The sequence below is a fragment of the Anas platyrhynchos genome, chromosome 1, assembly GCF_047663525.1.
Source record: "Anas platyrhynchos isolate ZD024472 breed Pekin duck chromosome 1, IASCAAS_PekinDuck_T2T, whole genome shotgun sequence".
Taxonomy (NCBI): domain Eukaryota; kingdom Metazoa; phylum Chordata; class Aves; order Anseriformes; family Anatidae; genus Anas; species Anas platyrhynchos.
In genome coordinates this window covers 59,768,218-59,793,490 of record NC_092587.1, presented here as the reverse complement: position 1 = coordinate 59,793,490, position 25,273 = coordinate 59,768,218, and the positions used below count along the sequence as shown (strand labels likewise).

Here is a 25,273-nt window from a genome sequence, read left to right as displayed (position 1 = left end):
CATGAAACATGGGTATACTTTTGTGGGCCATGGGGTATCAAAAGCTTTTTTTGATGGAGTATCCAGCAAGCTTGGTGCTGTCAGGATAATTCACGAACTTGTATGGTGCCAGATAGCCACCACATATTCTTCCAAAGAAGAACTACTATGCTATATATCATAAAGATGTAGCTGTGGTGAAAACATCTTTGAAAGCCACTGGTCTAAGTGGATAATTGATTGAGGAAGAGTGACAACATGGCTGTGATGCACTTAAAAGAAGCTGTTGATGGGATTTTAGGGAATGTAGTGTATGTTGCTCAGGGCTCATGCATTTGAGATGTCAGGATATGTATGGTTTGTATTTAGGGTTACATATGGCTGAGAAAGTCCCCAAAAGACGGTGCTGTCTGTGCTGATTTTGTGTGTACCAAGAAAGCTTTTGGCACCAATGTTTTTTTGGATCTAATAGAGGTTACTATTGCCTCTAATTTATACTGTAGTAATTAATAGTTGGAATGTTAGTTCACTGAATGTTCCTATGGTCTGCTTTCCTCTATTCTTTTGAAATTCAGAAACCTTTGGTTACTTAATTTCTTTGATATTCAAATTATGGCTAGTTAGATGAGTAGTGGCTAGGATGACAGCTCTGTTACCTGAACTCCTGCATGCCAATCTGTCTTTAAATAACAAGCTTTATAACAGAAAAAAATAGTGACCTACCTGCAACATGCTGAGTAATTTTAGCTTTCATTATAATTGAATGAAGGCTGAATGAACGTTTCCCAGGGTTATAAATACTAAAATTAGTAACTGAACTAGACATAATTAGAAGGAAAACTCAATTAAAAATAAATCTGTCTAACCAGAATGAAGACTTACAGGTTAACTAGGGAGAGTTTTCTTTGAAATCACTAAAGGAGTGCTTGTGTGAGTCAAAAAAAAAAAAAAAAAAAAAGTGAAAAGTTTTAAGCTTTGTAAGACTATAACAAATATATATTTTTTTCTAATAACTAGGAAAAGTCTAACCTTTATCTGAAAAGGGTTATTTTAAATAAGAAGTGGGTAAAAGCAAATCTAGTTTTCTACTTAGAATGTGTAACTATTTTGACAGCTTGAGTTATGATGTCTGTGAAGAACTTTAGAAATCTGTCTCAATTCCACTTGGTGGATTTGACAAGTATAAAGTTGTAATATGTATATTTTTGGACCACAAAAGGAGGAGTTTCAGTTCATTTCACAGTACATGATTATTGGTTATTGAATCAGTCGTCATCTGTTTCTCACTATAGCAGGTCAAACCAGTTGGAAAACACTTTACTCATATAGAAAAAACAGCACAAAGATCTTGGAATCTGGAAAGAATGATTAATTCCTGAAATCCTTTGAGATCACATAAATGGCATGACATACCAAATTTATCTGCCTAAGTTTGCTAAAGGTGACCTGGAAAGGATGTAGTACATTTCTTTTTTTCTTTTTTTTTTTTTTAATACCATTTGGTTTTCCACCATTTTGTTTTTGTTTTGCTTCTTTGACTTTAAAAATGCCTGAAAGATTTTTTTATTGTTTATTTGCTTATTTTGTTTTCACAGTTTTTTTTCTAGTGAAAAAAAAAGTCCAATCTCTTACTCTGTAAATTTGCAAAAACACCTCTGAGCAATCGAGGGGCATAGAATGATAACACTTCTCTGGCAACAAGTTTTTAAAAACTTCTTGTCTTGCAGTGGTTCTCTACCGAGTAAGTAGTGCTGATGTAACTGATCGTTGGGCTACAATGATGTAATGAATCAGGTTTTACACCACAGTCTTGCAAAAGGTTGCATTAGCACACTTAAGGAGGAGACAAGTGAAAAAGAAGGGAGAGAATTTCATTCATGGGATTTGCTGTCAGAGAAAATATAATATTGAATTAATGCCTAAGTGATATGCGCTTGTTCTAAATGTTTTTTTCTTAAGGATTCAGCACTGCTGCATGAATACTCTTTTTCCAAAACGTTACTGAAATTACAACTTAACCAGGAAGTTGAAAATTTTACTTACTCTTTCATTCACTTCCTTTAACTGTTTTACTTCCATTTTTTGTAACTCATTTTTTTTAAATATATATCCTGTATTTGATATTTTTCCCTACACCCCTGGTTTGGATAGGTCTAAGAGATAATGGGAAAAGCTTTTTCTAAAAAAAAAAAAAAAAAAGGTTTTAAAATACATTTTTCAGGCCTCCTTTTTGTAAAGAAACAGAAAAAGGGGCACAAGCCCAATTTTTTTTCCTTTGCAGGTCACCTTTAATGAAAATGAACTGCCTCAAACTCCAAGTGACAACAAGAGGGGTCTACAACCCTTGCGTTGTAACTTCATTTCTCAGAAGATATTTGCTTTGAGAGGCAACATGATCCAGAAGAATAAGCACAGCGCTGGGGATCTGGAACTCATATGTTCAAATTCCAGTCCTGTCAGTAACTTGCTATATGGCCTAAGGCAAGTCAGTTCACCTCTTTTGTGCTAATATTCCTTGTTTTCTTGAAGTTGCAAACTGGGACACAGTTCTAAGTATATGTTAGCTATCTGCATAGGATATAAATAGTTGCTTCTGCTTTAAGCTATATTTATCTCGTGGGGGTGCAGAAGGTGGACTGTTTTTTTTTAATCCACCTGAAAACTAAACTAATATATAAATGTTGTCCCTGTTGCTCCTCTAGCATAATTCGGTTGGTGGGATCTGCAGGATGTAGTGATCTTCAGAGACCTTGAAGCTTTTGTTTGCAGCAGTGCTAAACATTGATAGAAATGGATGTTAGTTGTCTACATGTATCTGCATAAGCATGTTCGTTATTGTTACCACTGGAAAGTCCTCTTAAAGATATGACTACATGCATATTGTAAAGGAGAACTTAAAATTTAAATAATATTATGAAGCTGTGAAGTGTTGGCCATCATTCATAACTTTTAACCTGTTTTTCAAATGGTGGATCTGTAGGATATCTTTCTTATGGATATATTGATTGTGCACAGAGATGTTTTGGTCTGCTATCAGGTGTTTTTTCCTTAATTACCTTTTCCTAGATCTATTGGGTTTAGTCCAGAGGCCACAGTCAAAAACTATTATGCATTATTTGAAAATCTATTCAAGGGTAGCTTTACTGATAAGCTTAACTGGAATGCTGTCTTTAAGTGGTGATGCAGAGATTCTTGAGAAGAATCCTTCTGTTTAATACTGTATGTATTTCCAAAAACACTAAGTAGATGAACAGAAACTAAAATTAAAGCTTCCATGTGAACTGAGAGTCTTCTAAATTCAGAGCAGTGCTGACTGTGTACTGTCTTTACAATATGCTCTTGTGAAATACTTTGTATTTAGTAAACATCACATGTCACACAAAGTGTGCAGTGTCAGGTAGAAAGTAATGGTTGGATTTTTATCATGGCAAGTAAATGTTTTAGAGCAACACTAACAAAATGACCATTTTATTTGAGAAGTCACATTCAATTACAGTTATTTAGTTATTTATAGTGTTCCTGTACCTCAGGCGGTTTTCTGTTCTCGTTTCACTGTTTTAGAACTATAAAAGTGCACTGAAGATATATGAACAATAGCTTGTATGTGTATTCCATGTATATTTTAATAGCTACCTTTTTTCTTCATGTCAGGTCTGCACAAGCTGTGAAGATAATGCAGAAGCTAATGGTTTTTGCGTGGAATGTGTGGAATGGTTGTGCAAGACCTGCATCAGAGCTCACCAGAGGGTTAAATTCACAAAGGATCATACTGTAAGACAGAAAGAGGAAGTGTCTCCAGGTAGCACACTTGATTTATAATTTCCCAAAAGATGTGTGTCTGCATTAGAAAACTGAATTAAATCACCACTTTTGTTTTTAAAATTATAAATTTCAAAAATTCTATTCCTTAATCCACGTAAATATAAAAGGACAGATGCATTTTGATAGCCTCCCAGTCACTTACTTCAATTCTATCCCAAAATATCCCATTTTGTTTTGTCTCTAAGTCACAGCGTAGAACTTTTATAACTGTAACAGGATGCTGCCAAATGACTTGCCTGTTCTAATAAGACCACTGGACGAGTATGATTTATCTTGTAAATACGTATCTTATAAATTAAATATTATAAATAAATACATATATTTTTTTAATTCCACAGCATCTAGTCCTGTGAATTTTTTATATAATATGGGTTATCATTTCTGTAATCTATTTCTCCAAGGGTCGTTTCCAGTACAGTATGATACTTTGGAGTTGGCTGTTATATTCTTTATCCCATTTTCAGATATGGTTAATCAAAAGTGAGTGTCAAATGTACACAGAGAGGGCAAAAGCAGTGTATAACTTATTTTGAACGTAATTTGCTGAGGAAACACTGACAGCAGTGCTTTCTGTGTATTCAGTCCTCCTCTGAGTCGGTTGGTCAGTTTCAAAGAGGTTTGATGGAGTACAAATCTGAAAATAACTCCATGGGTTTTATTAATTAAAGTAAATGAATGGGTACAGAACAGAGAACTTCCTGATCTGCAGCGAAGGAAGGGCTGCAGTGTGATCCCAGTTTTCACTACAAGCCATATAATCCTTATGAACTCAGTGTCTGACCCAACTCATAACAGATCAGGCTTTTTTGGTTACACTGCATAAAGAACAATTTTTTTCTACCATACCGTGATGTTTTCTATGTTCTTTGTATTTGCTTTGAGAACTGAGATCACTGAACCATTTAGAATTGTCTCCTGAAGGGACATTAGTAACTTCTGGTTACTATGTATTGTATTTTTTTTTTTGTTCTTTTGAATACCTGTATCTTTGATATCCTCAAACTCCCTTTCACTCATTTTGCTGAGAAAGAAGACAGCAACAAATTAGGTCAGCCATCTCCTCGTTCCTTTTCAAGGGAACACAACGTGCTGTAGGTGATCCTGCTTGGCAGGGGATTTGGACTCGATGATCTTCAGAGGTCCCTTCCAACCTCAGCCATTCTGTGATCCTGTGAAGGGATCTTGTTAGTTGAGGGATGTCTCTTGCAATTGCAATGGCACTGGCTATTCCTGTTGTAAATAGTTTTTTGTGAGGGTATAGTAAGTAGTGGTAAAACAGGGTCTAAACATTCTCCATGATAAAGGGTGTTAGCTCCATGCTTGATCAAGAGTAAGACATTATAGTTTGAGCTTACAGCTGTTGTATTGATTAGGTGGCCTGATAAATGCTTTTAACATATATTTGAGGGTTATAATGAGAAAAAACTTGAGAATGGAAATATTTAATAATTTCAAGAGACTCAACTGATGTCTTTCTTTATTCAACAGAGGCGGTTGGTGTGACCAGTCAACGACCTGTGTTTTGCCCTTACCACAAAAAGGAGCAGTTGAAATTATATTGTGAAACCTGTGACAAGTTGACCTGCAGAGACTGTCAGTTATTAGAACACAAAGAGCACAGGTATCAAAACAAAGTATATGCTTTATGCAGATTGCTCATATGAAGATAACTTGAAGTTGATAACTACAAGTTAACTTGTAGTTAAGGCTCTAGCCATATACAATACAATTGTGTGAAAAAAGAGCAAAATTATCCGGTCAGAAGGGAAATAAACAAAGATTGTCTTGAAAAGAATGTGCCTGACAAGTGTGTGATAGTTTATAGCTAAACCTAATTCTTCCAGTTTTTAGTCTGGTGACTTAAGAACAAGACACTTCTTTACTGTTGATTTATTTGGATAGAATTTGTTGCTATGCAGCTCTTCAGAGAGCCTTTAGAAAGCACAAGGGCTGTTTTATATAACTGTATGCTTATGTGTAATTTCTCCATTTGTCCTTCAACAAGATGGTTGTATAACAGAACATTACCCAACAAGTACAGAAGGGAGCAAATGGGCATTTCTTCAGTGAAGAGCCCTTTAAAGGGAAAAGTAGACTTGAAGTTTGGCTATCCTGTACTTTGAGAACACTGTTTATAATACTTAAGTCTTTGGGTTGCTGTTCTTTCGTTGTTTCCTAATGACTATTGAAGATGAAAAGCAGGATTATATATCTTCTACCTACAGGACAATTATTTTCTGGTTAATGCATACAGTAATAGCCTGGGACAGATGTACTCATAAGTTAAACATTAATATGCTCACCGTTCCTGATGCAACCACCCAATGAACTTGCTTGCCTAGCCAGGTGGACATCAGTACGTAGAGGCATGTTGGCCACTGTTGCTTCTTGGAACAGCTTTAAATGTTGATCTTGCTGAGTTGCATTCACCCTTTTTAAATTGTTCTTCTCTTAGGATTTATACCCCTTCCAGAATATGCCACCTCTTTTTTTCCACAAATTGTTGATGATTTCAGTTCCTTGATTTAGTGTTGCTGACTTCTACTGACTCAGCGCTCTTTTCTTTGCTCTGTTTCTACATTCTTATCTTGTACGAAATAATAGCTTACATGCTCTTTCATTTAGAATAATGTCTACAGCATGTTATTAATTTTTCTTTCTGTAAAATTGGGACAAGGTCATACAGTATGCCTTCATATTTATGAAAATCATAATTCTCAAAACGTAAAATTAAAGTTAAAGGAAATACACTATAAATAAAATAGGCTTGCTGTTGCTGGCATGAAGTTTCAGGATGACAGATGTTGGACTTGACAACATCTTTCTTCATGTAACAAAGTCTTTGCTACTCTGCTTCTTAGCATATGACACCTTTTGCATGCATAAATACTCACTACTTGTTTACTGCAGGTACCAGTTTATAGAAGAAGCTTTTCAAAACCAGAAAGTGATCATTGAGACGCTCATCACTAAATTGATGGAGAAGACTAAGTACATAAAATATACAGGGAAGCAGATTCAAAACAGGTATGTATTGGGTTTTGAGTTTAAAACTGACAGAGGGCAACTTGACTATACATTCTAATTTATTGAAATGTTTAGATTAATAGACTTAGGCTTTCAGAAAGAGAAATTCTGAAATTTTATAGAACTTCTAAAATCTTCAGTTTGCCACAGAGACTGTTGCCTATTTAATGTGCTTGGTTGTGTTAGGTAAGCCTTCTGCTCAGCCTGTGGACTTAATGGGCAGCAATAGTTTGTGCGCAACAAAACGAGTTATACAGTAAAGAGTGTCGAAGTGCTGTGGTTTAACCTGGTAGGCACTTAAGCACCATGCAGCTGTTCACTCACCCCCCAGTGGATTGGGGAGAGATTCAGAAGGAAAAAAATGAAAGTTCTTGGGTTGAGATAAAGACGGTTTAATAGAACAGAAAAAGAGCAATAATGATGATGATGGTGATAATAACATGTACAAAGCAATCAACGCACAATGTAATTACTCATCACCTGCTGACCAGTGCCCAGCACTGAGCAGTGGTACCCCGCAACCCTGGTCAGCTTCCCCATATTAATCCTTCAGCATGACGCCACATGGCAGGGGACATCCCTTTGGCCAGTCTGGGCCAGCTGTTCTGGCTCTGTCCCCTCCCAGCTTCTTGTGCACCCCCAGCCTCCTCGCAGGCAGGGCAGCATGAGAAGCTGACAAGTCCTTGGCTCTGTGTAAGCACTAAAACACCAGCGTGTTGTCAGCATTATTCTCATACTAAATCCAAAACGTAACACCATGCCAGCTAGAATGAAAATGAACTCTATCCCAGCTGCAACCAGGACAAGAAGGCAGTCTTATGTTCTTCCCCACCATCAGCACACTTATTTTTTCAGCGTAGATACCTCTTAGAAAGTGAAAGGTTATGATTCATGTTTTCATAATACTTGTGACGCGCATTGGAAGATTTATGTAATACTTTCATGCTTGAGGCTTTATTCACTCTATACTACAAACCTAGGAAAAGAGTAAATATGTAAAATGCATGTGTCAGTAGACCTTTGTAACTGTTCCTTCAGCAGAGTTCAAAGGCAGTACCCAAGAAGATTCAAGGCAGTATAGGATGTTCAGTGCAACTTGAAGTTTCCCTTCTTTGCCTTACTTTGAAAAAAAAGAGCAGGCATTTTTCTCTTCTTTTGATGTGTCTTAAGTGGTTATTGCCCACTGTCTTTTAGCAGTAGTGGTTTTCACAATGTAAGATTTTGCTTCCCTGTTACCAGTTTGAACATTATTGCTGAAATAACTAAATTTAAAAGATGAGTTTATTGTTGTTTTGTTTATAGAGTATCATTCTACCTTAGGTGGAAACTGTGCTTCAACAATTTTGAGTGTCTCCCGCATTTCTAGAATGGTCCAGGGCAATCAAGGATTTCAATTACAATGAGCTTTTAATTTTTTTCAGTGACATATGTCAGTAATTCTACAGACAAAAGTCATTAGAATTTGCCACTAGTGAATTAATTTTGTCATAGGTCACTGGTACTTGCTCTTTCTATTTCTTCCAGTAATTTTCCTGACTAAAAATATCTGATGGTATATGTGTTTATTGATGCATATGATTAAGAAATATTGTAGTCTCAGAAACAGTGGAGAAATTTTTAATACTGTGTTTGGAGGGTGGGCTTATGAGCTAAAGAACATAATTTTCTATACTGTTTACTTGCAGAATTCTTGAGGTGAATCAGAATCAAAAGCAGGTGGAACAGGATATTAAAGTTGCCATATTTACACTGATGGTAGAAATAAACAAAAAGGGAAAAGCTCTGCTGCATCAGTTGGAGGTAATTTTATTTCTGTCACGAGAAACAAAAAATGTCAGTTTTTATTTTTTTCAGAGTAAGATTAAAGTTGATTTCTAGTACTAGACACCTGTACCTGTCCTGTTACTCTTCCAAAGCAGAGAGATGTCCCACACAAGCCATATTTGTTTACTTATCCATGTTCCTTTTTTTGTGAGTTGGGTCTGTCTTCAAACCCTGTTTCTTCCTCCAGTCTTTTGCAGATCATAATCCTGTGTGTCATGCATGAAAGGTCTTTCGGTCAGACAGCATATTGAGCGAGATTGTCTGAAATTGATACCTAGAAAATTATTACCTCCAAGTGTGCTTAAAAAACCGTGTGTGTATAAAGAGGCACATATATATATATATGTGTGTGTGTGTGTATGTATATATATATGTATATATATGAAAACATGTCAAGAGAAATGCAAATATGCACACAGAACCTTGATATCTTAAATGTGCACTGACTCACTTGTTTGATAGCTGCAGTCAAGGGGCAGGGGGTGCTTTTTAGAAGAGCTAGGTGAAACTACTTGATCATTAGGAATAACAAACATGAAAGCTAACGTATTTTAACTGTAAATTGAACCATTGGACTGGAAATGCTTTTCTGTTTGCAGACTCTGGCAAAAGAGCATCGGATGAAACTTCTGCAGCAACAACAGGAAGTGGCAGGTCTCTCTAAACAGCTGGAACATGTCATGAATTTTTCCAAATGGGCAGTTTCCAGTGGGAGCAGCACAGCACTACTGTACAGCAAACGCTTGGTAAAGTTAGGAATACAGATCTTTGTTTACTTAGATATTATAGTTAGGGCAGATACATGCACACAATTGTCTGTAACACCAAGGAATTAGACTTTTTAATGACTTCATATTACTTAGAATGTTTGTATGAAATTTTTTCAGTTTCTTTCTCAAAAATGTAGATGTAGAACATTTCTAATAATTTAGTTTTATGGTTCTATCCTGTTGTACTACTACACAATCAGTGCAGATCCACGAAAGTAGCGATACTTCATTTACTCTGAAGTAAAAACCTTGTAGCCGTGAAACACAGCAAGATTGTTGCATGTCCTATGTTATTATTTGAAGTTCTTTTCAATGCTTGTTACAGCTTCTAAGTTCAGAGTAAGAAGGTATTTGTATATTCTGGAGTCTCATATATCCAGCATTTAATGTTTTTTTTAAAAAAGTATTTCCTTGTTCTGTTAGACTCATCTTCCACTAAGTATGCAAAAAATAATTTGCTAAGCTGATAAAAATGAAGCTGAGGCTTGTGCTTGTTCATGCAAACAGTTTTGAAACTGAATATTTCAACACTATAATGACGCTTAGGATCTGAGTGCACATGGTCTCACTAGGCTGACTGCTCATGATGAACAGAACCACCAACACCCCCAAAAAACAAACAAAAACAAAAACAAACAAACAAACAAAGAAAAATGAAATTAAAAATACTGACATTTATCCAGAGGCTAGTAGATTGTACTTGCCAGATGAAAATCTGTGGTAACGTTGAAGAGAGATGCTAGATCCTCTTTTTCCAGTTCCTATAATTGGAACACAAGTTCTCTTTTTCTTTCCTTATTTTCTTATTGCTTAGTTGAGAATCTGCAGGCTTTTTGGTGTATTTTATTTTTGACCTATTAATACACTACTGGGAAGTAGTCCCATAGTCTCTATAGGAGATAGTTCTATATTTGTTTTTTCAACTTCAAATGGTTAAATTCACTAGGCCTGCCTTATACTGCCGTAGCAAGTATTTTGAAATTAATTGGGTAAAAAGGGCATCAAACTGAGTCATGTTGTTGATAATTGCCTAGTGTTGCTACAATGACTTGTGCTATATGAGTAAGAAAAAATAGTATGTTGCAGGCATGTTAATCTTGTAAACATTATACATCCTAAAAAAAAAGACTATCTTAACCTGTAAAGCCTCAGAAAAAGTTTGAGAGAATTCATAAATGAACAGATAAAACTCAGGCTCCAGATTTTTTGCTGAAGATAGTGTTATTTTGGAATTGAGTAGCTAGCTTGTCCATGTACATCTGGAAGACCTGTTCCTGAACAGTGATGCATAGAGGAGCATATGAAGCTGCTGCTCAAGGATATCCAACCCCTTGAAACTATGAGGGAGGAATACTTAGCAGACTTACATGTATATTCAGCATTCCAATATGGAGGTAATGCCTGTACTCCAAGGAAATAGCATACTAAGCAGTATAGAAGGCATCAATTTCTTAGTCTAGTCTGCCAGCATGAACAAAACGTTTTTTAGCTACTACCATTACTCACAAGAGGTATAAGTCTAATTATGAGTTTATATACAATATATATGTGCACACAACAGGAGGAATATATGGAACAAGCTGTGACAAAAGTAGTTTGCAACTTGTATTGGTGACAGCAGAAAAGAGTAGGAATTCTACAGTGTAGTATAATTGACTCTGGCAGTGTACACAGAAATACTAGGAAATCCATATTCAGAATAGTAGGGCACTTTAAATTTTCCATGGTCATTTAAAACAAACCTTCAAAACACCTAAGTCTTGCTAAATGTTTTTGTATGTGGTCAAAAATTGACCTGTTTAAAGGAAAAAGTAGGAATAAAGAGTGAAGTCTTATAAAATTCCTACATAAAAGATAATCGGTATTATTTTAGGCAGATATGACCAAATAAGTCTCTTCAACTTTTCTAGGGAATTATTTGAGAAAAATCTGAGAGGAAAATGAAATTTTAAGGATGTAATCATAGAACTTGATAAGGTTTTTCCTGTATCTGCTGTTATTGTAAATCAGTGTCTGTGTTAGCTAATTCTAGTGAAATAATTGCAAGAAAATGTTTTCTTTTGAGGATCTAGATAAAGACTCAGGATTCGATAGAGCCTTCTGCTTGTGTAACCTAATCATAGTCCAGTCCTTCAGAACTACCTTTGGAACCAAGGAATTCTAAGAATGTGAAAATACCTGAGAATTTTCAAAGAAATTTGTGAAAGAAAGTATGATAATGCTCTACTGGACAAATTTTACAAAATTCTATTTTTTGGCTCTCTGAAGAGATGTTAAATATACTACAGAGGAAAACTCCTTGTGATGATACTTGTTGCTAAAAGGATGGGATACTGTTCTTTGAAAAATGAATGGGTTAACTTAGGTTTAGTAATGGTTATTTGAATCCCTTCTTTGTAAGTAGATTGAATGTGATGACTCAGTTTGTGGAAGGATATGTATCTCTGCAAGGGAAAAGAATTTTCTTTATGTTGTAGTTGATTGCTTTTTAGAGCTACTTTAGAAAGAAGAGAGATGTTGAAAATATCCCTTTTATTTGTTGTTTGGACAAGCTTTTTTATCTCTTACACTCCAGATCTCGAGGGGCTTGTTCAAGGCTTTTTGTTTGTTCTTTTGAATAGTTCATATTCATGGCTTCAACCCCCAGAAGAAAAACTCTTGTTTTATTCTTATTCTAGATTACGTATCGACTACGCTATCTTCTCCGAGCGAGGTGTGACGCTTCACCAGTGACTAACAATACCATCCAGTTTCATTGTGATCCTAGCTTCTGGGCTCAAAATATTTTTAATCTAGGTATGGTAAAGTTTTAGTAGCACTTTGGCACCTTGCTCCTGTTTTGAAAGCAGCTGTTTTTGTTAAGATGAATAGCCTCTGCACTACTTATTTTTAATTTTTTTTTAGATTAACCTGCTTACCTGTAGAAGGCATTTGAAGTATGTTGTGTTGAAAAAGTACTATTGATGAATACTTATGATGAAGTATTAATGAACTTCCCTTGCTTGAATGCTGTGTGATGGTGTGAAAGTAGCAGCTTTTGGTTTCCTGGGCAGTACATGTGACTCCTAGGTTCTGAATCAAGGAAGACAATACATAACCCTATTTTATAACCTAAAGTCGGTCTCATTCTGCATCTTCCAGACCTTCTTCTACTTCAATCCTATCTTCTCAAGCTGAAACCCACAGCAGCACCGTAACATGTTTAAGAACCCCTATTTGCTTCCTTGTCATGCTGAACAATAAGCCTTGGGGAAGTAAGATGAAGAGAAAGGAAGAATACCAAAGAAAAATAGAAGAACAAGAAAGAGAATGTTGCTTTTGGGCAGTTGTCTTGTTTTTAAGATCATCTTTCCTGAAGTTGGGAGTGGACTTCAGGGTAAAGCATGTTTTTAACAGAATTGCCATGTAACAGTTCATCATCGGTACTCTGTTACCTTCTGGGAAGTTTTGCTCTAGTCTCCAAACTAGTGTTTGTATTTTTGTTTTACAGCTCTAAGCTACCAGGTTTTATGACACTATTGAACCCCAGAACCTGGAAGCTTTGCAGGTAGTCCATTTGTGTGACTGCCTGAAAGCCTCTGAGTTTAATGGAGATAAGCATGCTAGGAAGACATCAGCTTCAGAGCAGGAATTAAAACTCAGGTCTTTTTAGGATTTTGTGACTGCTGTTGTATTTCCTTTCTCTCTCTACTTCTAGCTTGATGGGCAGTTTTTATTTTTCTGTTGTATATATAATGCTTTGGCAGATACCTGTGGGACCTTTTCTGCCTTTTGTCATAAATTAAAGTCAGTTTTACAGATGCACAGAGAGGTGCAGATGTATGTTTCTCTACAAAGGCAGAGAAACAGTGTTATGGCAGCACTTTAAGGCAAACATGTTTTGTTTCTCCACATACTAGGATGCTGGATGGTAGCAAGGAAACTTTCAAAGTTCTTTGTAAATAAGTTTACTTGGAAAAAAAAAAAATCAAAAGTGAATCTGCTTCTGGAAATGAAGTGTCAAGCCATATGGTGATGACTATGTGAGCTGCTGCTGAATTGAAAAGATGTTTGTTGAGGGGGGACTTTCTTCTGTGCATTTTTTTTGCTGTTTTTTTTTTTTTGGTTCTGCTTTTTCTGTGCTTTTCTCATCAAATGAGTCTTTGTAATCAGCTAAAGTCTGTTCCCTTAATTTCTGGAAAGTGCTATGTTATAAATGGCTCTCATATTTACAGCATAGGAGTTTTTATAACAGTTTATCTACTTAAGTGATAGATAAAACCAGGTCATGTTATATCTATCTGGTTTTGGAAATTGCGGCATTCAGGCTGTTAAGTTTATGATAAGACAGGTTCAATTTCAATGAATAACCTATATTTAAGAACCACTGAAGGGGGAAAAAAAAAAAAAAGTAACAGTCTAAGTAAGTGCTGTGGTTTAACTCTGGTAGGCAGCTAAGCAACACCTAGCTGCTCACTCCATCTAATGGGATTGGGGAGAGAACTGGGAAGGTAAAAGTGCAAGAACTCATGGGCTAAGATAAGGACAGTTTACTAGGTAAAGCAAAAGCTGCATGCACAAGCAAAGCAAACCAAGGAGTTCAGTCGCTGCGTCCGATTGGCAGGCAGGAGTTCAGGAAAGCAGGCCTCAGCACGCGGAACGGTTTCTTGAGAAGCCAAACGCCATCACCCTGAATGTCCCCACCTCTTCCTTCAGCTTTTTACCCCAGCTTTTGTTGCTGAGCATGACACCACATGTGGGATATCCGTTTGCCTGGTCTGGGTCACTTGCTCTGGCTGTGTCCCCTCCCAGCTCCTGGTGCACCCTCAGACTCCTCGCTGGTGGGGCTGCACGAGAATCTGACAAGTCCTTGGCTCTGTGTAAGCACTGCTCTGCAACAACTGAAACAGGTGTTACCGCCACTGTTTTCATCAAAAATCCAAAATGCAGGCTTCTATGAAGAAAACTAACGCCCTGGTTTTGTCTGGGATAGAGTCAAAGAAACGAATTGCTCTGGGAAAGACTTGTGTTTTGTCAGGCTGCATGTTACTGGCAGGGTGATAGCTTTGGGATCACCATTGGGTGACACCATTGGGATAGCTTGCTTATGGATTTCAGAGTGTATTTAAGAAAATACAGTGTTTAAAGTGCTTTAATTCCATAAATTGTACATGACCCCTAGTTTTCTAGAATAATGGAAGGGAATAATTCTCCTATGGTAACTTTGGGTTAAGTAGCTTTACACAACAGATGTTAATTACTTCTTCAGAAGCCTTTCTAGAATTAGACTTAGAGAGAATGGAATAGCAATGTGGTATGGGTTTGGTGATGGTTGGCTGTAGTACAGTTGATACCATTCTTTGTCAAGGTAATCCGTTTTCTAGAGAAAGAAAGTAAAATTTATCTGTTTTCCTTCATGCACAAAAATATATGGGGAACAGTTTTATTCATCAGCATTTTTCTCTGCTTGTTTTATGGGAAATTGCCTAGACTTGTTATAGGCTTAGTAAGGGCTATTAGGCAATAATAGGTTGGTAGGGTTTTTCATTTTGTTTAACATATCTAATATATTTGTTAATGACTGACATGGTAGCAGCGGAATTAAAATGTATGCAACACCCAAATTATTAATTACCCAAATCAATATGAAAATAGTACAACTTCTAGTATTCTGTCCTGCTCTGTGCTACAGTATGTTGGCTGGCCTAGACTCCCTCTGTGTCTATGCACAGCCCTTTCCTTTATGTGTCTAGCTAGGGAACTAAAAGGATGCTTCTTGCATAGCTTCCCAGCTCTTGGGTTGAAAAAGAGGAATATAAAATGCACATTGCATTTCCTCCTCCTTTGGATAATTTACTCAAAAATGAGTCAGGTCAGACTGCACAGGATCCACAGAGACTTACAGATATGGGAACAGACGTGGTAGTGGGATGTCAAATTCTGCCAGGACAGGGATTGTCAGACTGTCCTGTGGTGTGCCCACCTCAGGAGGTGAACTCTCCTAGGAAGCAGTACTGAATCTCTGAGAGATAAGGGAACTTGTTTATCCCCCTCTTGTATTGAAAAGCTGTTGTGTGCAGCCCTTCACAGATCATTGGAATTTTTTAACTTTAGGTCTTGGATGATAACTTTCCATACCTTGCTCTGTTTTAAACAAATTATCTTTCTTTGTTATTTCTTTTAAAAACAGCATACTACTCCCTTGAGTCTAAATCAACATCTGTTCTAGTTGGAATTCATCTTTCTTGGGTATGGTAGCCAGAGTTTTACATGAGGGTTTCATATAATTGCGCTATATATTTCTTCAGATAAAATCTCTCACCTCACATTAGTGTCTAAAAGTTACCTGTCTAGTCAAGTTTTCCTATAAATCAATAGAGCGAGGAAACATTTCCTGGAGTTGCCCATCACATTTTGGAATTGGGACTGAGTATCAGGAACTGAATACCATTTGAATGTTCCATGATGCTGACTCCGAGGCAAAATAAAATAAATCACAAACCTTTGAGTATGGTAACACAGTTAAATTTTTGATGAGATGATCAGATCAGGATGTTCTCTCCTCTCCCAGGGAAACTGTTCCCTTGTTCTTCTGGAGATGCCAGAACACTTTTCTAGGGGAATCTACATCACAGAGGAGGCTGCAGTACAAGGCAGTTTGCTAGTATCTCCTTTTTCTGCATTATAAAATACAGCCATGTTTTTGCCTGGAAGCAACATAAATGGAGTCCTTATTTAATGTTTACCCATCCTTTATGTTACAATAATGAGTGATGACCTTATGGTATAAAAAGAAATATTTGTGAAAAATAGTATTCTAACTGCAATATTTTAGTATTCTTTTTTATTTTATTTTTTAAACCAGGTTCTCTGGTAATAGAAGATAAAGAAACACCACCACATATGCCCAAGAGCCCTGTGATGGAAACAAATCTGCAGCCAGCAGGCAACTTACCCTCAAACCAGCTGTCTAAGTTCCCAACGCAAATAAACTTGGCTCAGCTCCGACTCCAGCACATGCAGCAACAGGTTATGGCTCAGAGGCAACAAGCTCAGCGCAGAGCAGGTCCAGTAGGTTTACCAAATCCAAGAATGCCTGGAGCTCTGCAACAGCCTCCTGCTTCTCATCAGGTAAGATATGACTATTTCTAGAGAAGATTATTTTTTTCCACGTTGCTGAAGAAGGATAAAGTAAAGAAATAAATTAGGTCTAGATACAGAATTGCAGATAGCTTCATCTTTAGCTGATGGCTATATGAATTGTCTAGGGAACGTGTTCTTTATTGAGCGTTGAATGACGATTTTAAACTTGTTTGGTAGAATGTGTGGTAATGCTCAGTCTATTACTGTTGAGAAAATAGTATCATATGGCTTCCAACCATATATAGTGCTGAGCTATGCGTTCTGTTTTGTCAAATTATTATGAAGTGAACGTGTCATTCACACACACAATTTGCATGGAACTGTGGTTCTCCCATATGACTTTCAAAATTGGAATGTTCTTACTAGCTCTTGTGACATACCTGCATTTATTATGTCAGAATGATTCAAAACTGTATACTAGGTTTTGGTTTTAGTTTTTCAATGTGTTGTGTGATCATTCAGATAAATGGGGTGATACTCTGCATTTAATGTAGGTGCTTCAAAAGTGAAGGGCATTAACAATTTCTGGAACACTGAATTGACATCACCTAACTTACAGAATTTTTCGTCATGCAGGCACCTCCGCGCTTGATTCATTTTCAGAATCATAACCCTAAGTCCAATGGTTCAGCTCCTCCTGCACAACAGATGAGATTTCCCCCAAGTCAGAACCTACCAAGGCAAGCAATAAAGCTCAACCCATTGCAGATGGCATTCTTGGCACAGCAAGCTATAAAACAGGTAGAGTTTCTTTCACATGCTGTGTAAAAATAAAACATGAAATGTGCTTTATATCATCTTACTTTTGTATTATGTTTCAAGAGTGCTTTTCAGTTGGAACAGAGGCTGCTTTCTTCTCTGTGACAAGATACCCACGGTTTTCTTAATGAGAACTGTCAAGTTTCTTTCATTCTGACAGCTCTAAACTGCTACGGAAGTGAGCCATTATGTGTGATGCATAGGTGTTTCATTCTGTCTGCTATTACTGTGATCTCTGGCCATTTATGCAAAACTTAACGAGGACATGACCTATATATGACAATCGATGAATAAACAGAATGGTAAATCCCAATATCTAGCGCAATGGTAACAGCTTTACTAGAAACCAGGTAAAAGCTTGACTAAAAAGCCATAGCTGCAAAAAAAAACAAAACAAAACAAACAAAAAAACTATTAACATGTGTTGTTAGGTATTTTGAAGGAAAGAGAGGATCATGTTGCCAGAGACAAGCAGGGAAGAATCTGGTTTGTGACCTGAGAAGTAGAGTAATACCATTCATAATTGCAGTGCTTATGATGTGAGAGAACTAATTTGAACTGAATTGAAGAAAGCTGCATAATATCTAAGAGAACCTATAGTAACAAACTAAATCAGTTCTGTTGTGAGCATCTGAAAAGAAGATTGGCCTGTCTGCAAGCCTTTCTTTCAAGTATTTTCATTATCTAGTAACGTCTTTCTTGAACTAGAAACCAGTGAATAGAATCATAGAATGACTGACTAGAAAGGAGTTGAGCCTGCAAATTTGTCTGCAGTTGCCATGAAATTCCATTAAAGTAATTGAAAACTGTGTATGTCTACATGAGAATGAAATTTAGTCTGTACACTTCGTATCATGTTGCTAAATGTATAGATAGATGGAGATACATATAGCATTTCAATTTCTTAATCATTCTAAGTTGTTAAGGGAAGCACAGCATCAAACACTTAATGGTGTCCAAGTGATGATATAGCTATTTACTTAATAAAAGTACTGGAGCAGTTGTGCATTCAGCCTATTAACGGTAATGCTTTTATTTCACTGAAATTGTTACATTCCTCCCACAATACTGTCAATGCAGCATGAAATATTAATAGATACTTAAATTCAAAGCTGTATCTCAGTGTTAAGAATTCACATTATTTCTTCTATTCATAGTTTTCAACTACTTGTCATCTTTCCTTATCTTGTAAGATTGGTCACTGAAATTAGATAACTTCAGAGTAAATCAGGATGTTAAATTTGAATTCAGTTTACTGAGCTAAACTGCTTGTTTAGCTGGTGAGTTAGAACCAGGATGTGTACTGTATGTACTGGGGGTAAGGGAAAGTGAATTTTGGATATCTGTGGATCATCTCTTTTCTTTTTAGTGGCAGGTTGGTAATGGACAAACTTCAACCGCCACTTCAGCTGCAAGCAACATAACATCTACTCCATCCAGTCCCACAGTCACTAGTGCTGCGGGATGTGATGGGAAGACATATGGTGCTCCTGTGATAGACTTGAGTTCTCCAGTGGGTAGCTCCTACAATCTGCCATCTCTTCCTGATGTAAGTGTACCATATGAGCAATGTTTTATGGGTGCTATTTTGAAGTCAGTTTGAATGTTTGTAAAAAGTAGAAATCCTTTTAGTTTTAAAATTCTTCTTCTGCTTGTCATAATGAGACAGTTCCAGGAAGCAACAATGCAGGATTGCCTATATACTGCTGGCAGTATTCAGGACTGTTCTGGGGAAACAGCCAGTAGGACTACTAAGAAAAATAGCATTCCAGGTTGTAATTGTGATTGGATTTGTGTATTTGGTTGCTGCCTATTGCACCTCCCCCCACCCTTCCCCTCTTTTATTTATACTAACAAAAATGTGTTGACTTAGGTTTCATGTACCAGTTACTGGCTGCTGACGGTATTTCTGGTAAACTTATGAATTTGTAATATATTTCTAACTAATTGGAAGTGCTGTATTAGGTATTGAGTGTTGGCATAGTCAAATATTTGTTTTCTCTACCTTTTGTTGGTACTTTTCTTCATATATCCTCTAACATGCATGTGAGCAGGTGGTAGAGGAAGCATCATCAGATCATCTTTCCTAAAACTTCTAAAATTCTTTCATTTTTCTTCTGATTGGTCCATATTTGTTAGAGGTCTGCATTAGAGCTATCAATCTATTCAGTTGATTTTTCTTTCAAATAACTTCTGAGCCTATTTCTGTGGTCTAAAGTTTTAGATATCTGAAATGTCATGTTTTTCTAGTCATAACTTGCTGTTACTATATTTCTCCCCTGTTCTTCCCAATAAAATCTTAGATAAAAATTTTCTATTTTTTAAAAATAGAGTGAAGTGATATCACAGTATGTGTCAGAGTAAAAAGATGAACTGCAAAACACAGTAATGAAAGTATGGAGTCTGTAAGGCATTTCTACATTTTTGTTCACAGTATCACTGTGAACTCTTCAACTTGTATATATGGTTATGTTTATGCTACTGAAGATATATTGCGCAAATCACTGTACGTGTGTTGACCTAGCAGAAGCTTCTGCATCCACTTCTGAGAAGTCTAGCTTATAAACAAATTTATTTCAGTGGTCAATGCAGTTGTTACCCGTGGATTTGTGATGTGTCTGGATAACTGAGAAAACTGAAACCAAGGTGACCTAATTTCCGATCAAGCATGATCTTATGTATTAAAAAAGAAACACACACAAAAAAAACCTAATGTTTCAAAATGTCGTTTTTCTTTATCAAACCAGAATGTGTAGTCTGTGTAGAAAGCTAGAGTAATAACCTTGGACCAAGTTCAGTTATCTGGCCTGGGCTGTGGCTAGAAAGAACAAGTGTTAACTTGCTGTTTTTATTGAATATGGTTGGCACCAGCCCAGAAAGTATGCAGGGCAAATGTATCCTCAGAGCATCCTTTAATGTTGAACAGGACTGCAAGAATCTCAATGGATTAATGGGTAGTTTTGTTTCATAGATTAATGTGTATTGCTTTTAGAGTATTTTAGAGTATAGAATGTAAGCATGTTGAAAGAGGGTGTGGAGATTAAAAAAACATTCATATCCTCTTAATTCAGTATATGAAAGCTACTTACCTGTCTGATGTAAGCTTTCTCTGTAGCTGATGGCGGAAAGAATGGCACTTCCAGAATCATCTCAGCTTAAAATAATGTTATGGATCACCGTTCGGATTTGGCCATTTCTCTTTTCAGTGAAAGCAAGATGATCAGTTTTAAAGTAACCACCTCACTTTTTTGGTGACTAAAGCTAGGTGACGTGCATTTTGGTCTTCACAGCGAAAAAAGCACTATGGCAGAGGCGTGATTTTTTTTTTTTTTGATTCCATGTTCCTCCTCTCCCAAAACTAACTGCTTCCCCTCTCTTTTCTGCCTTTTAGATTGATTGTTCAGGAAACATCACACTGGATACCGTTGCAAGGAAGGATGGCACAGCAGAGCAGAGCCAGGCAAAACCCCCTTCAAACAGAACTGTGCAGTCTCCAAATTCATCAGTACCATCACCAGGCCTCTCAGGTAATGGGATTGTGGTGCAATTTCCTACTTAAGTGGCGTAATGGAACAATCTGAAGTGGCAATGCTAACACTAGCAGAATTAATTATTTCTATCAACAGCAAGAAATACTGAAGTGAAGGCAAAGTTGTAGAAAGCCTAACAGGAGGTAAAGTTGAGACAATGTTTTAGCATTGTGAACAAAATTAAGTGGCCAGATCTTAAAAACGTAGTAGATCTTAGCAAATTGCAAATGCAGGTGTATCCACAGGAAACTGTCACTGTTGGGTATGAGAGCCTGAGTTCCCAATACATTCTCACTCAATGTTCATGCCCTCACATGGCATTCATGTGCTCAGACAGATCAGCTCAGACAGGACAATGCATTCAGATACCCACGTGAACAGAGATAGCACAAACAGCCTGCTAATGTTTGTCAGGATCAATGATGAGGGAAAATGTTCTTCACAATTCTTTGGCTATCTGGGGCTATCTGGTCCCCAGACCCTTGGTGGAGTGGGGGTGTCTCTCTCATATCTGCCTTGCTCTTCTCTTCCACCCTGTCCTGAGACCTCATCCTCTCATCCTACTTGCATGCAAATATGGCTTAACATGTTTTAGCAGATCACATAACTAGTAGTTAAAAATAGATTTTAGTAAGTTAAGATTAAAGAAATTGCAGTGATCAGGTATAGGAATCAGCTAGGCAAAAGTATTGAATTATCAGCCTGTTTACATGCAGTGGGCCCCTTTTTAGTCCTCTCCTTTACTCTATTATTTTCCTCGTATCCTCTCATGATTATGTACTGAGATATGTGTTAAATAACAAGGCAGGAGAAATTTGACCAAAAACCTGCATACTTCTCCAAGTCATGTATCAGGCTTGGCATAGGTATGTATTATGTTCTAATCTGATTCTTCTGTCCTAGGAGGCGTGAGCGTGACAAACATACACCCTCCAATTCGTTCACCCAGTGCCTCCAGCGTTGGGAGCAGAGAGAGGTAAGGAAGTACTAGGAGAGAAGAGAAAGTGCGACTTCCACCTCTGTAGAACATGCTTCAGTCTCTTCTGTCAATAATGAATATAGAAGTTTATCTGCCTAGCCTTCTCTGCTAAAAAGACCAGATCTGATAGTTATTAAAACAACCTTTGCCATCTAAAAGTATTAATACATTTGTAATTTACTAAAATACATCTAAAAACGTATTAACTCTGTAAGTGATGGATAGGTTGGCTTTATTAAAAGAATGCTCGTTATAAGGCATTTAAATTCAGAAAAATCAGCTAAAGGGAAAAAATTGCGTATTGAAGGTCCTTGTGGAACTATAAAAGTCTTCAGATTTAAGAAACTGATATTATAAAAAGGGTTATTAAGAATTTTATGGCACAGCACAGTTAGTTAAGTGAGGTCTAGATATCTACTGAGAGTCTACAAAAATGTTTGTATCCCTTAGTGATGGAATATTAATGAACAAATAGGTTTACACAGTGTTGTTTGAAGAGAGCAGATCCACTAATGTGTTCCAATAAATTAGGGCATACATCTGACATGAGATTAAATTTTCATGCAGAGAAAAAATCAAATGACATTGATTCTACTTGAACTGGAAAGACAGATGCTTTTTTAATATATGATACCTTATGCTCTATTCCATTTACATAGTAAATATTTTGTAGGACTCACAACATACAAATATAAACTATTTAAATGTTTTTCACAGAAGTCCTTTACTTGCATTAAAAAATGTGTTTCTATCTGCTGTTGCTTGATTTATTTATTTTTTGACATAAAGTTATTGTTATATAGTAAAAATCAATATGATGGCATTTTTGAGTTTGGTTATTCTGTTTCTATTATGAGTAGGCACATGAATGAAAATCGAATCTAGTTCTAAAAGTAGGCCTCTAGTTTTTCTAGAGCTATGAGGTTGTAGGAAATTTTTCCAAGCAAATGTAAATGTATGTAATTTATCTAGTTTATTTGCTTGTGTGGTTTACAATGGTCAGCTCATATCTGGGGAGCTCACATAGACTTTCCCCAAGATATAACTGCTTCTGTTCCAAAGTGGGGTGATGTTCAGTGGAAGTGCTTTTGTGCATATGACCTAAAAGAAACTGAGATTACTTGCAAACCTTCTACTAACGGGAAGTAAAACCATGAGTAAATCTGTACTTCTTAAACCAAGCTATTATTGTATTTCCATTTCTGTAATGCCTTTTCAAAATATATTAAAAGGAATAAACTTGAATGTTGTATTCTGTGGAAGTAATACTTCAGTGCTCAGGATTCAAAGAGACAAAATGAATCAGCATTCTGAAGTCTCAGAAAGAATCAGTGTACCAAAGATGTACAGTTCTGACATCAAATTTCCCTTTTTGCCTTTTTTTGTCACTTACAGTTCTGGCTCTTCCAGTCGGCCACTGGGAGCTGATTCTACACACAAAGTCCCCGTTGTTATGTTGGAGCCGATCAGAATTAAACAAGAGTCAAGTGCACCAAATGAGAACTTTGATTTCCCAATTGTTATAGTGAAGCAAGAAACAGAGGAGGAATCCCGGCCCCGGAATGTAAGATTAATAAAGATCTCTTTTGCCTTTGGGGAGGGTATTTTGTGTTTCTGGGGAATAAAATAATTTACAAATATTCTGTTGGGGACTTTTTTATTCAGGGGAAAACTGAAAAGCTGAAAGTATTGATGTAAAATGAAGAAGTGAAACTCAGAATCGAACTATTTCTTCTACCAATTGAGTTAACTGGTGTGATCAGACTGCTTTTATCTGTTGAAAACCTGGGAAAGCAGGAAATAGCTTACAAACATCAAATTTTCATGTGGTGCTAAGTAGTGAAGTAATATACATAAATAGCGTTGCTTTGATGCTTTGGGGGCATCAAATATTAGTTTTATTTTTAGTTTTATTGCAGGAGCAATGTTTAAAATGCCAGAAATAGCATCTCATAGCTAATTTATTGTGTTTAAGTGCCTGTTGCTATGACATGATAATTCTTTCATGGATGTTACAAAGTTGTATGGTTGCCTACATATAAATGTGTTATTCTGTTCAGTTTACTCATTAGGGACATATAAAATCATATCAGTAGCATAATAAAGCTTCTTTTACTTCTTCTTACAGACCACCTTTTCAAGAAGTATACTTACTTCATTGCTGTTAGATGGCAATCATAATTCCACTTCTGATGAAGCTGTCATAAGAACAGATGCACCAGACAGCACAGATGATCAACCAGGGATACTGCTGGAGAATACAACCACTGGGAAGTCAGGATGGATAGGCCCCTCACACACTGGGGAGGGCAGAAAAGAGGATGACCCCAATGAAGACTGGTGTGCAGTATGTCAAAATGGAGGGGAGCTCCTTTGTTGTGAGAAATGTCCCAAAGTATTCCATCTTTCTTGTCATGTCCCTTCGCTGATGAACTTTCCAAGGTAACTATGACCCCTTTAATTCCATCTAAATTTGCATTAAGAGACGTAAGCTTTGTATTGTGAAACCTACTACAAGAAGTTTAAGCCTCAAAGGAGTCTTTGTCATCTTTGAAGTCTTGAAGTCTGCAGTTTTATTAATTGGTGAAAATTGGATTTTGCATTGAAACTTCAGTTTAACTTTACTGTGGCTGCAAAATCTGTAATAAAACTCTTCAATTATTTGGCAATTAAGGAAGATCACTTACATCTAGGGCATCTGTTATTATTAGCTAAGGTCTTAAAATTAGGCCACAGAATTACTAGTCTAAATTTTTTAAGGCCAACAGAAAAAGGTTTACATTTATTTAATAATTATAAAATACCTACAGAAAAATCTAATTTAATACAGTATTAAATATATTTACTAATGCTAAATATGGCTATATGCCAAGCATGGGATGTAGTGCATGATATCTAGAAACATCACATTCTGTGCTGAAACAAGTAGTAGGCTTTCTTGAGAGGATTATGCAAAAGTCCTACTCAACTCTTTGGGTTTCAAAATTCAGTCTTAAATAGGCTGTTAAAAGCATTACTGGCGTTTGCTTCTGGAATGAGTCTCTTTGATAAGATAAATGGCATTTTGTGATGTTCCAACTTGGAAACACTATGCAATAAGCTTATTAGTATTAAAGGATAAAACATTTGTCATAACATGCTCATTGTTTAATGCTTTTATGTAAATATTAGGCTTTCTTATTAAATATCAGCATAGTTTTCTGGGATGAAACATTTGAATAAAAACTTAATTTTGTATAGTTATCATCTCTGTTTATGTGCTTCTCTGAACAAGCGTATTTCTGAAGAATATCTACTCTTTAATAATGTTTCTACATTTTAAAAATGTTTTTTTACCTTTTGAAACTTCAGAGTTATAGAGCTTTTTTTTTTTTTTTTTAATAAAGTGATATTAAATTACAGCTTTGTACCATAAGCAAAATCCAGCAAAGTCACAGTAAGCACTTCAACTAATATTTGTG

At 36.4% G+C, this 25,273-nt stretch overlaps 1 protein-coding gene across 3 annotated transcripts in view; it reads left to right on the top strand.

Moving 5' to 3' along the window:
* The window catches only part of TRIM24 (tripartite motif containing 24), a 73,307-nt gene that overhangs the window by 37,776 nt on the left and 10,258 nt on the right, over positions 1 to 25,273 (top strand). For 2 of the 3 annotated variants that reach the window (XM_072038792.1, XM_038165992.2), the window contains exons 3-15: positions 3,631 to 3,778; positions 5,290 to 5,422; positions 6,712 to 6,828; positions 8,514 to 8,628; positions 9,252 to 9,398; positions 12,101 to 12,218; positions 16,267 to 16,532; positions 17,121 to 17,285; positions 18,673 to 18,852; positions 20,695 to 20,830; positions 21,737 to 21,809; positions 23,208 to 23,376; positions 23,941 to 24,254. In XM_072038792.1, coding sequence (XP_071894893.1) covers positions 3,631 to 3,778; positions 5,290 to 5,422; positions 6,712 to 6,828; positions 8,514 to 8,628; positions 9,252 to 9,398; positions 12,101 to 12,218; positions 16,267 to 16,532; positions 17,121 to 17,285; positions 18,673 to 18,852; positions 20,695 to 20,830; positions 21,737 to 21,809; positions 23,208 to 23,376; positions 23,941 to 24,254 — 2,081 coding nt within the window. The remainder of the gene's footprint in view (positions 1 to 3,630; positions 3,779 to 5,289; positions 5,423 to 6,711; positions 6,829 to 8,513; positions 8,629 to 9,251; positions 9,399 to 12,100; positions 12,219 to 16,266; positions 16,533 to 17,120; positions 17,286 to 18,672; positions 18,853 to 20,694; positions 20,831 to 21,736; positions 21,810 to 23,207; positions 23,377 to 23,940; positions 24,255 to 25,273) is intronic. The other variant, XM_038165999.2, reaches the window with a different exon arrangement.